At 42.4% G+C, this 17,828-nt stretch overlaps 1 protein-coding gene across 1 annotated transcript; it reads right to left on the bottom strand.

Moving 5' to 3' along the window:
- Positions 1-1,494: 1,494 nt before the first annotated feature.
- On the bottom strand, positions 1,495-13,485 carry fzd4 (frizzled class receptor 4). Its single transcript, XM_017490650.3, has 2 exons — positions 12,947-13,485; positions 1,495-5,648 (listed from the first exon to the last, which is right to left on the bottom strand). Exons 1-2 carry the CDS (start codon positions 13,244-13,246, stop codon positions 4,281-4,283), a joined length of 1,668 nt encoding a protein of 555 aa, XP_017346139.1. The 5' UTR covers positions 13,247-13,485; the 3' UTR covers positions 1,495-4,280.
- Positions 13,486-17,828: the final 4,343 nt, after the last annotated feature.

Here is a 17,828-nt window from a genome sequence, read left to right as displayed (position 1 = left end):
ATTCAAGTATGCTGTCACCAGCTCCCACTACAAAATCAGCTGGAGTACAAGGATGTAAAAAGGGCGATGATACATGGGGTTAGTCGATCTCCAGAACAAGACTGTGAGCAGTTCCAGATCCTGACCTTCAACAAGTACAGACTCTTTATCTTTGGCCAGCAGGTCCAAGATTTCGGTCACAGGTGGCTGCTAAAGGAGGGACACAAAATTCTACATTGTAGACCCCATGTTTGAGGAGCAGTTTGTTGCGAGTACCACCGACCTGCCACATTGTATGAGGCTATCTATCTGGCTGAGGACCATCTAGCGGTATATTCCCCTTCTTCCTTATCTCACTGTCCTTCTTGGCTTAAACATTTGAGGGCCGTTCTGAGATCCTTGAGACAAGCAGGACTCGCAGCAAATCCAAGGAAGTGTTCAATTGGACAGGCGGAAGTACAGTATCTGGGCTTCCACTTGGGTAATACCAGGTGTGTCCCCAAATTGATAAGACTGCAGCAATTGTGGCCTGCCTAAGACCCAAGACCAAAAAGAAGGTGAGGAAGTTTCAGAGGCTGGCCTGTTATTATTGTAGGTTTGTGCCTAATTATTCAGCCATCATCAACACTCTGACTGACCTCAGTAAATTCTCTTGACTTCTCCCCCCTGTTTTGTTTTACAGACTCATGCGGACAGATGTTGGACAGAGGGCTGGGGGCCACGTTGTCCCGGTTGGTGGAGGAGGTGCTGTGATCAGCTGCAAGCTCTTGATGTGGGACAGCAAGCACAGCATGATAGAGAATGATCCAAGCGTGATATGCTTGGCTGTGCCTTCATCTTCTTTTTCGGACCGTGCCCCACTCCAACCCATGAAAGAGGCCAACAAGTGTATCATTACTTGGCAACTGGTACTTTAGCCATTCAAATTCAAGTAGGTCCACAAGTCAGGGAGGCTGTGGAAGATTTCTATCTCTCCATTAGGGCGTCGGCTGCAGGCGGGTCCCCTCCCCATCCTTAGTTTGGTGACGGGGCAGCGGGGGCACGGCTTAGTCATTAGAAACACAATTTTGTTTATCAATAGCGTTCTAGAATGGTACTCTACTTTCTGTCTGTAGGCATGGCTAATGCTAGTATTATCCTAATAAACAGTAAAGATGTGTTCAGTTACGTTAAGAACATTGGTAGAGCTTCCACACAAATACGGCAGCCCAGTAAATCCAACCGTGTGTGTGTGTGTGTATGTGTGTGAGTGTGAATGTGTATGAAGGAGAGGTTTGAGAATGCTCTAGAATGCTCTCCATCATCCATTTACCTTAATAAACCTGGTATAATAAACCTCTCGAATGTGGACAAAACCGCTCTCAAGTCCTTTATAAACCTCTTTCCTGAAGGAAATGCTCTCGTCAGTTTCGTTTTATATTGTATTTATAACGATTTCGATGTGCAATAAATTTTTAACCATCCACGTGTATGAACTTCTTACACACACACACACACACAGGCACACAAATTAAGTGTCAGAAACCCAGAGTTTTTAATTTCATCTTCGTCCCATACAAAACTGTTTAAATAACAAACCTGTTTTACATTTTGTTGATTTTTTTTTTTTTTACAAAGATAAATTAGCATTTTACAATATTACAACACAATTAAAAGCTACACAAAAAAAAAAACAAACAAACCCAGAACACACTAATCCAGAAGAACTTCCGGTAAAGTGTGTGTGTGTGTGTGTGTGTGTGTGTGTGTGTGTGTGTGTGTCTGAGGCACTTTAGTAAAAGTTTGTAACATGACATACATTCATACATTCACTTCAGCGATTGTCTTGCACTTTACATTGTGTGTGTGTGTGTGTGTGTGTGTTTGTGTGTGCACGTGCCCTTGCCCCACACTTACCCCACATTTCTTGCATCGTCATTTTAAAGGTTCACCCTAAATGTTTAAGACCAGGAAGGTTCTAGAACGTCCACACCCTTTTCACTACAATGTGCTATTTAGGGAGCATTGTCTAGTAGCGCAGTGGAGAACAGTGTCTTAACAATATACCCCAGAGGACTGCATGAGAGTAGGGAACCATTTCGGATAGCAGACAGGGTTTGGGAAGGCTAAGCCTAAAAAGTTCTAGATTAGTAAACCCAGTCTCTATGTGCTTCACTTGGTTTGTAATAAACCTTTTCCACAAAAAAATGGAGGACTCATCGTGTTCCCGGTGAGGTGACGTGTAAGCTTATTTGTGCTAGTCTGAGAAGATCTGTGTTTTAATCATAACTTTAGTTCAATCTTCTTAACTAGTACAGCACAAGGTGGTCAGAACAGTGGTCAAAAACAACCAAACAATCACAGGGGCAGTTTTATTGTTTATCCATTGCTAGCTATGCTAGCTAGCAAACTCGAACTACCTGATTAGCGGTTAATTCATTTCAAAATAGCTCTAGTTAGTCCTGTTTGTGTTGCATGATCATTAAATAGCCATGGTTTACTGTATTTAATACGTAAATAACATGAATTTTTGCGTCTCACATTTGCACACAAAAAAAAAAACACCACTGAAATACATAGAAACGAGGTAAAATGATTTCCCATAAACCTTACAGCTGATTTATTTTTTTTAATCAATGATACCAAGACTAATCTTTGAAGATGTGTCCAGAATTGTTAGCAAAATCAACGACGAGAAATTCCAAGCTGCATAAAAGATTAAAAATCCTTCACGGAAGAATTCATTCAGAGCTAGCGGAGTACGGTAAGGTTAACCGGCGTTAGCGTTAACACGATCACGAAGCTAGGCGTGTAGTGAAGTAAATATCTGATATCATTTACCTCAGTTCAGTTCAGTTCTATTCAGAACTCTATGCTAGCAGTCAATGAGGAGAGAGGAACACACACATTTGAGGTTAGCGTTTGAGTCTGTCAGATTAGCTTCGTTTATTTCTACTCGTTGCAGCTTGTTTGTTTCATTTGATTCCACTGCAGTTCCCAATCGTTTTTGATTCGGATTCCTTTCGCTAAATTGTTCTTGTTGCATTGGAAGTAAAGTTGACCTACGAAAGCTACTTACAGCAGCCCACCCCCGGAAGTGTGAAAAGCGCCCGTTTCCTCTGCTAGGCGTTCAGGGTAGATAAATTTATCTGTGGTAAATATGAGGAACCACACATGATAGAGTTGCAGTACATCAACATGGAGACAGAACATTAAGTATATGCTGAGTATGATTTCCTGGTGCCCACAACCTACTCTACTACTTCCTCTGATAAACTCGGCGTGAGTTCTGTAAAACAGTATTAGATTTATAGTTCTCTACACTGGAAGAATCTCCTGGCTGACGTTAATCCTTGAAATTTTAGCAAGGTAGCCATTTTACATTTAAGACCCTTCTCACATAACTAGGAGAAATAGATTGCTAATTGGAAACACTCCAGGATTTTTTCAGAAATCGTCTGATTTCACTGTTTTGTTTTGTTTTTTTTGTTTTGAAGGTCACCTTCGTGTTTTTAAGATGTTGCCTATCACCAGGGTCAATTCGTCAGCTAATGAACAAGACCCTTGGCTGGTTCATTCAGTAATGAACCCTCCAAATTTTAACATGTTGCTAATATCTGGACCGTCTTTTATGTCGTTACCCGGGAAACAAGAAAAGAGCCTATAATGGAGGACATCCAATGCAGACACAAAATCCATACAAACGATGTATCCTACATAGACTGTCCACGATGGACTGATGACGTTCAACATGTTTATGTGAACTATATAGTGAACGGGGTGTGGCGTTGAGGATACATCCACATTAGAGTGAACTTTAGTGAAACAAAACAAAACATCACTCAGTGTGTTTCACAAATCAGTGCTACATATTGCTAATGACTGAAGAGCTCGCGAGCAGGATGCTATTTTGCATACAGGAAGTCAAACGCTAAACCGGGGTTTTAGAATCCGATTGCGGAGGACAGATCTCGATGCGAGGTAAATGGTGCTGGAGAAGGAAAAAAACCTCAATTTCCCATGTGTCTTTGCTGCATTGTAAATGAAAGCTACCACAATGTGGGAGCAAAGCAAAGAGTGGCAGGAAGTCTGAGAAACAAGGCACATTGTCCATTCAGCAAGACTGGAGAAGCAGCCCTGCTACTTCCTGCCACCATGCAGCTTCCTGTCATGACACAACTTCTTATTGTGTCTTTCTGCATGTTTTTCACTGTGCCATATTGTCCAGTGTTTAAAAAACAAAAACAAACAACAATCTGGTGAAATCTGTCCAGAGAGAACAATGATGCAGTGACATCAAGTGTCCACCAGATGTCACTGCTTCACACCACAGTCTCATTCCCTTTACCACTGCCATTTTTGTTGGTGTGGGTCCGTCGTGTGTTGCTCTGTGGGCAGAGTAGGCGTGTCCAGCGGCGTTTCCAGGTCTGCAGCGTCTTGGCAGACCACACCCACATGCCACAAGTTACACCCACCAGCAAGGACATGAAGATCCTGAGCATCTCGGCAGCGGCATACGAGTCACTCGGCGCTCGCTGAAAGTCAGACCAATTTGAGACGCGGTAGAAGTAGCACGCCACAACACAGGAAGCCGGGACGGTGTAGAGCACGGAAAAGACGCCTATCTTCACCATAAGCCGCTCCAGCTTGTCCGTCTTGGCGCCATCCTTCTGCAAGTTGGACCGGATCTTAAACAGCGAGACAAGTCCGGCGGCAATGAACAGCGTCCCAACAGCTAAATAAGTAAACAGTGGTGCCACCACGAAACCAGTGAGTGCCTCCAGGTTCTGGTTGCCGACGTAGCACAGGCCGGTGAGGTCATCCGCATCGACCAGGCGCATGACAAGCACCACGATGGTTTTAATCGCTGGGATGGCCCACGCTGCCACGTGGAAGTAGGAGCTGTGCATCTCAATGGCCTCATGTCCCCACTTAAGTCCTGCTGCTAGGAACCAAGTCAGTGTGAGGATTACCCACCATACTGAGCTCGCCATACCGAAAAAGTAAGCTAACAAGAAGACCACAGCGCAGCCCGAGTTCTTTAAACCGTCCCGCGCTAGGACTGGGACGGCAGCCTCATCGGCATCACATGACACGCGCTCACGTCCAGCTGCTAACAATACCAGAAAGGCAGCACTGTACGCGTTGTAGCACACGCTCAGAAACGCGACGGGACGCTCTGGGTAGGCGAACCGTCCCGAGTCCAGCAGGAATGTCAACACTGTGAAGGAGGTGGAAACGAAGCAAAGCCCCGCCCACAGTGCCATCCAGGCGTCAGCAAATGTCTTGGCAGAGCGGCTGTATAATCCCGAGTCATAGCCACACTGCAGCACGCAGGAACTGCTGCGCTTTGACCACACGTAGCGGTCTGGGGGTGTCGGGTCATCTCCAGGGTCATGGTCAAGAGGGATGCATTCGGCGTCAAGGCCGTGGCGTGGCCGTAGCGTGCGCACTGAAGGAAAGCGAACGTCGTCCTCGTCCTCCTCGCCCGGCCCCTCCATGCACATGTGGGCGTGGTCATTTGTGGGCGGGAACAGGCTGCAGTTCAGCAGGTCAGGCCACGAAAAGCCGAACTCCTGCAGCACGGGCAAACACTTCCTCTGCACGGACAGACACATGCTGCCACACGGACCAATCAGCTCCGGAACCTTCTCTGTACACATCGGGGCGTAGACTGAACACAGGAAGAACTGACAGAGAGACACAGACAGAGAAAGACAGTTTTAAAATATTTTTTAGACATTGTTTTATATTTTGGCACGCATAAATCTACGCTGATTTCCATACATACATGTTAAGAAACAATCACACATACGAAGAGCTCGTCTTTGAGGTGACCGAGAGCAGGACATTTGGTACCTCAGTGTCCCTCAGAAGGACAATCTGAAGCAAATTGTCCTTTTCTTTCACAAAGTCTTCTGTGTACTGGCGGAAAGTATTTTATTTGTTACTTTACTGGTGAACAATGTACTTTTCTCCTGGAATCTCTCTCTCTCTCTCTCTCTCTCTCTCTCTCTCTCGTACTGTTGGACTGTAATTCTGGTAAAGGTGGGACCAGGAACTTCTCCAGACGTATTCCCACAAGAGAGATTAAACATTTTTGTTTCTGGGGTGAGTTCCAGGAACCTCTTTAGTTAACCTGCTTGAGATTCGTTACATTTTGTAGCAGTTACTCGGGGCTTTCCGTTCCGAACGTTGCCGATCGGTCACAGTTGACTAACCCCTCTTACCAGACCGTTTTAAGAAATACAAATGGGATTGCTAAAGAGTAAATCTGAGCGAAGGTGAACAGATCCGTCATTCCACTTTCAGGAACTGTTGAGCTCTCATTCACGAAAACTCAGAAGGTTCTCTGTGTTTGCTGAGAACACTTCTATAGTGCAACATTTTTGTGCAAAATATAATGATAGTGAATTACTGGGACATTCTTCACCGTTATTCAGATGGGATCCGTTTAGAACACACACTTCTAACAGTATATACTCACACACTACACACTACACTCTAACACACACTTCTAACAGTATATACTGCACACACTACACACTACACTCTAACAGTATATACTGCACACACTACACTCTACACTCTAACAGTATATACTGCACACACTACACACTACACTCTAACATACACTTCTAACAGTATATACTCACACACTACACACTACACTCTAATACACACTTCTAACAGTATATACTGCACACACTACACACTACACTTCTAACAGTATATACTGCACACACTACACACTACACTCTAACAGTATATACTGCACACACTACACACTACACTCTAATACACACTTCTAACAGTATATACTGCACACACTACACACTACACTCTAATACACACTTCCAACAGTATATACTCACACACTACACACTAACACACGCTTCTAACAGTATATACTGCACACACTACACACTAACACACACTTCTAACAGTATACTGCACACACTACACACTACACTCTAATACACACTTCCAACAGTATATACTCACACACTACACACTACACTCTAATACACACTTCCAACAGTATATACTCACACACTACACACTACACTCTAACACACACTTCCAACAGTATACTGCACACACTACACACTACACTCTAATACACACTTCCAACAGTATATACTCACACACTACACACTACACTCTAATACACACTTCCAACAGTATATACTCACACACTACACACTACACTCTAATACACACTTCCAACAGTATATACTGCACACACTACACAATACACTCTAATACACACTTCCAACAGTATATACTCACACACTACACACTAACACACGCTTCTAACAGTATATACTGCACACACTACACACTACACACTAATACACACTTCCAACAGTATACTGCACACACTACACACTAACACACACTTCTAACAGTATATACTGCACACAATACACACCAACACACACTTCTAACAGTATATACTGCACACAATACACACCAACACACTTCTAACAGTATATACTACACACACTACACTCTAACACACGCTTCTAACAGGATATACTCATACACTACACACTACACTCTAACACACACTTCTAACAGTATATACTACACACACTACACTCTAACACACTTCTAACAGTATATACTGCACACACTACACACTAACACACTTCTAACAGTATATACTACACACACTACACTCTAACACACTTCTAACAGTATATACTGCACACACTACACTCTAACACACTTCTAACAGTATATACTGCACACACTACACTCTAACACACTTCTAACAGTATATACTACACACACTACACTCTAACACACACTTCTAACAGTATATACTACACACACTACACTCTAACACACTTCTAACAGTATATACTGCACACAATACACTCTAACACACTTCTAACAGTATATACTACACACACTACACTCTAACACACTTCTAACAGTATATACTGCACACACTACACTCTAACACACTAATACACACTTCCAACAGTATATACTGCACACACTACACACTACACTCTAACACACACTTCTAACAGTATATACTGCACACACTACACACTACACTCTAACACACACTCCCAACAGTATATACTCACACACTACACACTACACTCTAACACACACTTCTAACAGTATATACTGCACACACTACACACTACACTCTAACACACACTTCCAACAGTATATACTCACACACTACACACTAACACACGCTTCTAACAGTATATACTCACACACTACACACTACACACTAATACACACTTCCAACAGTATACTGCACACACTACACACTAACACACTTCTAACAGTATATACTGCACACAATACACACCAACACACTTCTAACAGTATATACTGCACACACTACACTCTAACACACGCTTCTAACAGGATATACTCATACACTACACACTACACTCTAACACACACTTCTAACAGTATATACTACACACACTACACTCTAACACACACTTCTAACAGTATATACTGCACACACTACACTCTAACACACTTCTAACAGTATATACAGCACACAATACACTCTAACACACTTCTAACAGTATATACTACACACACTACACTCTAACACACTAATACACACTTCCAACAGTATATACTGCACACACTACACACTACACTCTAACACACACTTCTAACAGTATATACTGCACACACTACACACTACACTCTAACACACACTCCCAACAGTATATACTCACACACTACACACTACACTCTAACACACACTTCCAACAGTATACTGCACACACTACACAATACACTCTAATACACACTTCCAACAGTATATACTCACACACTACACACTAACACACGCTTCTAACAGTATATACTCACACACTACACACTACACACTAATACACACTTCCAACAGTATACTGCACACACTACACAATACACTCTAATACACACTTCCAACAGTATATACTCACACACTACACACTAACACACACTTCTAACAGTATATACTCACACACTACACACTAACACACACTTCTAACAGTATATACTGCACACAATACACACCAACACACTTCTAACAGTATATACTGCACACACTACACTCTAACACACGCTTCTAACAGGATATACTCATACACTACACACTACACTCTAATACACACTTCTAACAGTATATACTCATACACTACACACTACACTCTAACACACACTTCTAACAGTATATACTACACACACTACACTCTAACACACACTTCTAACAGTATATACTGCACACGCTACACTCTAACACACTTCTAACAGTATATACTGCACACACTACACTCTAACACACTTCTAACAGTATATACTGCACACAATACACTCTAACACACTTCTAACAGTATATACTACACACACTACACTCTAACACACTTCTAACAGTATATACTGCACACACTACACTCTAACACACTTCTAACAGTATATACTACACACACTACACTCTAACACACGCTTCTAACAGGATATACTCATACACTACACACTACACTCTAACACACTTCTAACAGTATATACTACACACACTACAATCTAACACACTTCTAACAGTATATACTACACACACTACACTCTAACACACTTCTAACAGTATATACTACACACACTACACTCTAACAAACTTCTAACAGTATATACTGCACACAATACACTCTAACACACTTCTAACAGTATACTGCACACACTACACTCTAACACACTTCTAACAGTATATACTGCACACACTACACTCTAACACACTTCTAACAGTATATACTGCACACGCTACACTCTAACACACTTCTAACAGTATATACTACACACACTACACTCTAACACACTTCTAACAGTATATACTACACACACTACACTCTAACAAACTTCTAACAGTATATACTGCACACACTACACACTAACACACTTCTAACAGTATATACTGCACACACTACACACTACACTCTAACACACACTCCCAACAGTATATACTCACACACTACACACTAACACACGCTTCTAACAGTATATACTGCACACACTATACACTACACACTAACACACGCTTCTAACAGTATATACTCACACACTACACACTACACTCTAACACACACTTCCAACAGTATATACTCACACACTACACACTACACTCTAACACACACTTCCAACAGTATATACTCACACACTACACACTACACACTAATACACACTTCCAACAGTATATACTGCACACACTACACACTAACACATGCTTCTAACAGTATATACTGCACACACTACACACTAACACACACTTCTAACAGTATATACTCACACACTACACACTAACACATGCTTCTAACAGTATATACTCACACACTACACACTACACTCTAACACACGCTTCTAACAGTATATACTGCACACACTACACACTAACACACACTTCTAACAGTATATACTGCACACACTACACACTACACTCTAACACACACTCCCAACAGTATATACTCACACACTACACACTACACTCTAACACACACTTCCAACAGTATACTGTACACACTACACACTACACTCTAACACACACTTCCAACAGTATATACTCACACACTACACACTAACACACGCTTCTAACAGTATATACTGCACACACTACACACTACACACTAATACACACTTCCAACAGTATACTGCACACACTACACACTAACACACACTTCTAACAGTATATACTCACACACTACACACTAACACACACTTCTAACAGTATATACTGCACACAATACACACCAACACACTTCTAACAGTATATACTACACACACTACACTCTAACACACTTCTAACAGTATATACTGCACACACTACACTCTAACACACTTCTAACAGTATATACTACACACACTACACTCTAACACACTTCTAACAGTATATACTACACACACTACACTCTAACACACTTCTAACAGTATATACTACACACACTACACTCTAACACACTTCTAACAGTATATACTGCACACGCTACACTCTAACACACTTCTAACAGTATATACTACACACACTACACTCTAACACACTTCTAACAGTATATACTGCACACACTACACTCTAACACACTTCTAACAGTATATACTGCACACGCTACACTCTAACACACTTCTAACAGTATATACTGCACACACTACACTCTAACACACACTTCTAACAGTATATACTGCACACACTACACTCTAACACACTTCTAACAGTATATACTGCACACGCTACACTCTAACACACTTCTAACAGTATATACTACACACGCTACACTCTAACACACTTCTAACAGTATATACTACACACACTACACTCTAACACACTTCTAACAGTATATACTACACACACTACACTCTAACACACTTCTAACAGTATATACTACACACACTACACACTAACACACTTCTAACAGTATATACTACACACACTACACTCTAACACACTTCTAACAGTATATACTGCACACACTACACTCTAACACACTTCTAACAGTATATACTGCACACGCTACACTCTAACACACTTCTAACAGTATATACTACACACGCTACACTCTAACACACTTCTAACAGTATATACTACACACACTACACTCTAACACACTTCTAACAGTATATACTGCACACACTACACTCTAACACACACTTCTAACAGTATATACTGCACACACTACACTCTAACACACTTCTAACAGTATATACTGCACACGCTACACTCTAACACACTTCTAACAGTATATACTACACACGCTACACTCTAACACACTTCTAACAGTATATACTACACACACTACACTCTAACACACTTCTAACAGTATATACTGCACACACTACACACTAACACACTTCTAACAGTATATACTGCACACACTACACTCTAACACACTTCTAACAGTATATACTGCACACGCTACACTCTAACACACACTTCTAACAGTATATACTGCACACACTACACAATACACTCTAATACACACTTCTAACAGTATATACTGCACACACTACACACTACACTCTAACACACACTTCTAACAGTATATAGTGCACACTATACATACTACACTCTAATACACATTCTAAGAATTTATACTGCACACACTACACTCTAACACAGTTCTAACAGTATATACTGCACACACTACACTCTAACACACTTCTAACAGTATATACTACACACACTACACTCTAACAAACTTCTAACAGTATATACTACACACACTACACTCTAACACACGCTTCTAACAGTATATACTGCACACGCTACACTCTAACACACTTCTAACAGTATATACTACACACACTACACTCTAACACACTTCTAACAGTATATACTGCACACACTACACACTAGAACAGGAGAGATCTATAGAACAGGACAATGTGTCTTTCATTAACACTCTCCTACTGCTAAAAGAAATTAAACACACCCGAAAGCTACAACAGAAATACAGGTGTGTGTGTGTGTGTGTGTGAGAGAGAGAGAGAGATAAAGAGAGAGAGAGAGAGAGAGAGAGAGAGAGAGAGATCATTTTACATCTTGTGTTTCACTGTACAGTTTGACAGGTACCCCATGTTTATGTTTAGATCTGTTCAGTGTCTGAAGGGAGGTGAAGACGGGAGGACCCCCCCCAACACACACACACACACACACACACACACACACACACAGCAGACCCAAACATATGCATCTGCTACCACCAACACACACACACACACACACACACACACACCAAAACATACACACATGCATACATACACACACGCAGAGCTGATTTACCTAAACATAAACAATCTTATCAGTTCAGAAAACTTACACACACAGACAGAGAGAGACAGTGAGATAGAGAAATAGTGAGAGAGACAGTGAGAGAGAGAGATAGTGAGAGACAGTGAGAGAGAGACAGTGAGAGAGAGACAGTGAGAGAGAGAGAGAGAGACAGTGAGAGAGAGAGAGAGAGAGGACTCGTACCCGCAGCTGTTTGGCGCAGCCGTACTGGATGAGCGGGGTGAAAGTGGACAGCTGTAACTCCGCGTCCGCCTGCAGTACATTGCCAACCAAGTTCGGCATGCGCGTGACGTTGTAGCCTAGGTCACGGCACATGGACATGCGGATCGGTTCGCACGCAGACTCCGACTCCTCCTCCTCCGTGCCGCCTGTACCGAACGCGCGCACCACTCCTGCCCCTCCGCTCAACAGCAGCAGCAGAGCGTGCAGCGCCAGACCCGAGCGCGAGCTCCAAGTCATAGTTCCGCGCGCGCACGCTTTCATCCAAGGGAGAGAAAGAAAAGGAGGGGGGAAAAAAAACCTCCAAGACAAGCGAAGATTTAATAACAGCAACGATGATAATAATTATCCCGAATGGGTCTTGTGCTCTGTGATGGAAAATAACATCCTGGGGGTCTTAATCTCTTCTGTGCACGTGGCGCGCGATAACCGCGGGGTCGCGAGCTTCACCGGACTGGAACACTCGGCCAGGCGCGCGGAGTTCTGGAGCGGGAGGAGGAGTTTACAGCTGGAGTACAAAAACGGGATCAACCAATCAGAGAGTAGTCAGACAGACAGTGGGTGGGGACATTGTCTATGCGCGCTTATTATTATTATTATTATTATTATACACTCAGAATGAAAAGTTTTCCATGTTGCTGTTGTGGAACCACTAAGGGAACATAATTTGTCCCTTTATTTTGTATCTTTTATTTAAAAAATATATAATAATGTAAGGTACATTATTACAGCTTATGGATTACTGATGTAGCTTTACAGTTTTTTCCCCCTAATCGCTAGCATGCACTGCTCAAAATTCTTCACGCAGTTAGCGAAACAGAAGTGTACTGGACCAAACTGTCAATCATTTTTCATTGCTTTCACACAAAAATGCATTCACTGAGCACGTTCTCCGAAATCCATGAACCCTTTTCTCATACTACTCCACCACCTGCAAAACGACCAACTTTCCAGAACGCTAACATACTGTTCCCAAAACTGTTAAAAACTAGAGATGCACCAATGGATCCGATAAAGGATATTTTTCACGCGATGATGATCAGGGCCGATTATATCCTGTCAATCAAAAGAGGGCGGGAAAACACACTGATTCCGTGCTGTGTGTAAAGAAGTCTCTTGCCTGGAATGACGACAAAACTGCAGTTTGTAATCTCTGTAATCTTCGCACTGATCAACCTTTACACTGGAAGTGAGCAGCAGTGAAGCGGGAGTTTCGACGTTGAGTCGAATTATTTATTTTATTTCATTTTTTTGCCACGCTGCTCACGCTGAATTAAAGGGCCAGTACACTGATGAAAGATTTAAATGAAGATGAGGTGACAAAAAGTATATATTGCACAGAAAAATATATTTGTAGAGTAGTACATTTCATATCCGGTTAACGTTAATATATAAAAAAGTGTATATTATATATGACCAGTTTGATGTCAGTGATGAAGTAGAAACGCTTGTGTGTGTGGAGAGTGAATGTGAGACTAACAGGAGGGTTTTACAATTCAGTCAATGTTAATATGAATTAATAACATTTAATAAGTTCAGAAATCTTACTTTAATCTTCAGAATTGAGTTCATGTGTTAATGTTAATGTTAGGGTCATGTGTTTTCTGTTGATGAGACCGGTTACTGTCAAACAACTTGTTGAAATGGAGAGAATAAAGTTTTTATTTGCATTTCCTTCAGAATTGTGGAATTAATTATCATTCATTTAAAAGATGGTATAAAAGGCAGAACTATCGGTATCGGGTATCGGTATCGGCCGATATCACTCTGAATAATCGGTTATCGGTATCGGCTGGGAAATTGAGTATGGGTGCGTCTCTATTAAAAACGTGTTCAGAACAGGACAATGACAAACGTTGTGCATTTTGAAACATTCAAATGTGCAGACTGAAACATGTAGAAAATCATAGCAGGATATTCCATCATTCCGGACACAGCCGAACGTAATTTCAGCTCAAAGCCCAGCCGAGTGTGCCGTTTGTAGTCTCGTTAGCAAACAGACAAAAGATTTAGTTTGGAAACATGGATCAAGGAAGACAGGTTGGTGGGGAAAGAAGAGAGGAGAAAGGAGAGGAAGATTAAGAGCGGTGGTCGCTGATGCGATAAGGGCCAGAATTACTGAACATGCTGTAAACCATGGTCTCTTTTTGAGAGAAACGATGTAGTGGTGGCTTGGTGGTTATGGCTCTGGGTTAATGATCGGGAGGTCGTGGTTCAAGCCCCTGTCACTGGCCCCTACGAGATAGAGAGGCTCATCTCTTATCTGGATGACCTGCACACTCGACTTGCGCCAGCGGAAGAACGAAGGGTAAGAACGTCCCCTACCGTTGTCGTTGTTGTGGGGGATAACGTGGCACTGCACCACTCTGCTGCAGTCACAGACTGGTCTACTGCACATCACCAGGATGTCAGTACTATTCCTGCCTCCATACTCCCCCTTCCTCTATAAACCCCATAGAGGAGCTCTTCTCTGACATCATCCGAATATATGTATACACATACTGTATAAACACAGACAGAGAGAGAGAGAGAGAGAAGGAGCTTGGAGGCATGCTGCAAGTTTTTAGGTTTTATCTTTTGTTTCCATTTGTTTACATCACAGCAGCATCAGAGGAGATAACCGAAAGATGGAAAGAGAGAGAGAGAGATATACAGACACACACACCCAACACCCTACAAAACACCAACCTTCCCGTGACCCCTGGGTTTGAGAGGTCAGGGGTAATTAGCAGGTTCAGTCTCACACAGCCAGAGGCAGGACACACACACACACACACACACACACACACACACACACAAAACCGCATCACACAAAACCGTTCACACCCTAAGATTTGTGTGTGTGTGTGTGTGTGTGTGTGTGTGTGTGTGTGTGTGTGTGTGTGTGTGTGTGTGTGTGTGTGTGTGTGAGAGAGAGAGAGAGAGAGAGAGAGAGAGGTGTTTAATAATATCATATCTGCACTATAACTGTACTGTTTGCCCATAAAACTGTGTGTGTGTGTGTGTGGACTTTGCACTCATAGGCATTTCAGTCTCATTCCAAACCCTGTTAAATCCAGGCTCAGAGCGTTACTTGCATGAATACACACACACACACACACACACACACACACACACACACACACACACACACACACACACACTGTATTAGCATGCTTGGCGTGAGAAGCTTCAGACATGGTTTTGTGTGTGTGTGTGTGTGTGTGTGTGTGTGTGTGTGTGTGTGTGTTGGTGTTTTCTCTGCCACATTCTTCTGTCTCCTGTCTCTCTGTGTTTGTTTGTCCAAAATCAACACGATTATCAAAGCATACACGGTTGCACCATCCCGAGTCCCCGAACACCACGTCCCAGTCCTGTGTTAAACACTTCCTCAGAAAGTCCTCTAGGGAAGAGAACTCCCTAATAACACCGCCCATCCAAACGATCCAAATCATTTCAAATGCAAAAAAAGGGTTTCCAATTGTCCTCGTTAACTACTCTTCTTTCGTAGTGGAGTTCTTAAAAAACGGGAACGGGTGGTAGATGGTAATACAAAGGGTACTTGAGAGAACAGGAAAATCGTGACTTTTAAGAGAAAAAAAATGTAAATAAGTGACAAATGTTTCCAATAAGACCGTTCACGATCCAAAACTCAAAATCAAAAACAGGCTGGGGTCGAATACAATAATCCGCAGTATTTCCAGAACCAGGGTGCAAATCCAAAGAGTATTCAGGTAAACAAAGATCAAAGATGATATGGCAAACACCGAATAACATCTCAGACAATGAGCAGCCATGTGCTTTATATAGTCTGTAAGCAGTCATTTGCGAGTTGTGATAACGTCATTTTCCACCTCTGCACATTCCATGTGCGATGTACGCCTTCTTTTGTCTTTTGTTTGCTCTGTCAGAGCACGTTACACTCATAAAAAGCTACTTAAACCACAATCCTACAGCCTGTAGCTTGAGAAGCTATTAGTTCTGTTCAACTGCAACATTTTGGACCTGAAATTGCAGCACAGCAACAATAGCACGTAGCATAGCAACAAGATAGCCGGCGAACGTTAGCGGTTACTCTAATGTTGACGGTTACCTTCTCAAAGGGTAGCACAACGACAACCCTGAAAAGGAAGCTCCTAAAGACCAACCGTCCCTTTGATGGGGTCTGCCCCTGGGTTTGGGAGCGGTCCTGGTCTGAGCGCTTTCTGCGGTAGTCCATGATGAGTGAATTATCCAAAATGACTTCCGCTGGGTCCCGTGACCATCAGGGCCGTAGTCCTCCCAGTCCACCAGATTTGATTGCCCCATCACCTGGAGTCAAGTAGCGCAATTATGGTGTACGCTGGACATCCCTGCAGTGGTTGCAGTGGTTCAGCTTCTGACACCTGGATGTGGCTGGATGGAAAGATGGAAGCTGGAGCAACTGTTAATTGGTAAAACTATCTGGACACCAGATCAACAAGTTATGAGTGGTGAGCAAGGATGAGCCCAAAATAGTGGGATTCTGTGGGGATTTTGTGACCATGAATGAGAAGGTTTCCACTCTTGGCTCTGGTGCACATCTGCAGGGAAATGATACACATGGTTATGTTTCCTGTATCCAGAGGTGATCCATCCAGGGTGCGCACACTCAGGGATTTGTTCAAGGGAACAAGAGGAATCTGACATTCTGGCTACTTCCTCATCCAGGAAGTTCCTTACCGCACCAGAGTTGACGACTAGTGGAACGTGTCTAGATTATGAGCACCAAGAGATACAAACAAGAACAGTACTTTTATTATCTTCTGTCTTGGGAGGGACTTGTTGGCTCAACCTGGTCAAAAATTGTTTCTTGGGGTCTTCAAAGGCAGTTGACTTAAAAATGTAA

This window comes from Ictalurus punctatus, chromosome 17, assembly GCF_001660625.3.
Source record: "Ictalurus punctatus breed USDA103 chromosome 17, Coco_2.0, whole genome shotgun sequence".
NCBI lineage: Eukaryota > Metazoa > Chordata > Actinopteri > Siluriformes > Ictaluridae > Ictalurus > Ictalurus punctatus.
The sequence above is the reverse complement of the archived record's forward strand: the minus strand, read 5'-3'. Positions and strand labels throughout refer to the sequence as shown.

Bases quoted from the DNA above. Each gene is read 5' to 3' on its own strand.
- fzd4 (XM_017490650.3), bottom strand. From the start codon at position 13,246: ATGAAAGCGTGCGCGCGCGGAACTATGACTTGGAGCTCGCGCTCGGGT. The intron at 5,649-12,946 runs GTACGAGTCCTC...TCTCTCTGTCAG, and splicing joins GCTGCGCCAAACAGCTGCGG to TTCTTCCTGTGTTCAGTCTA.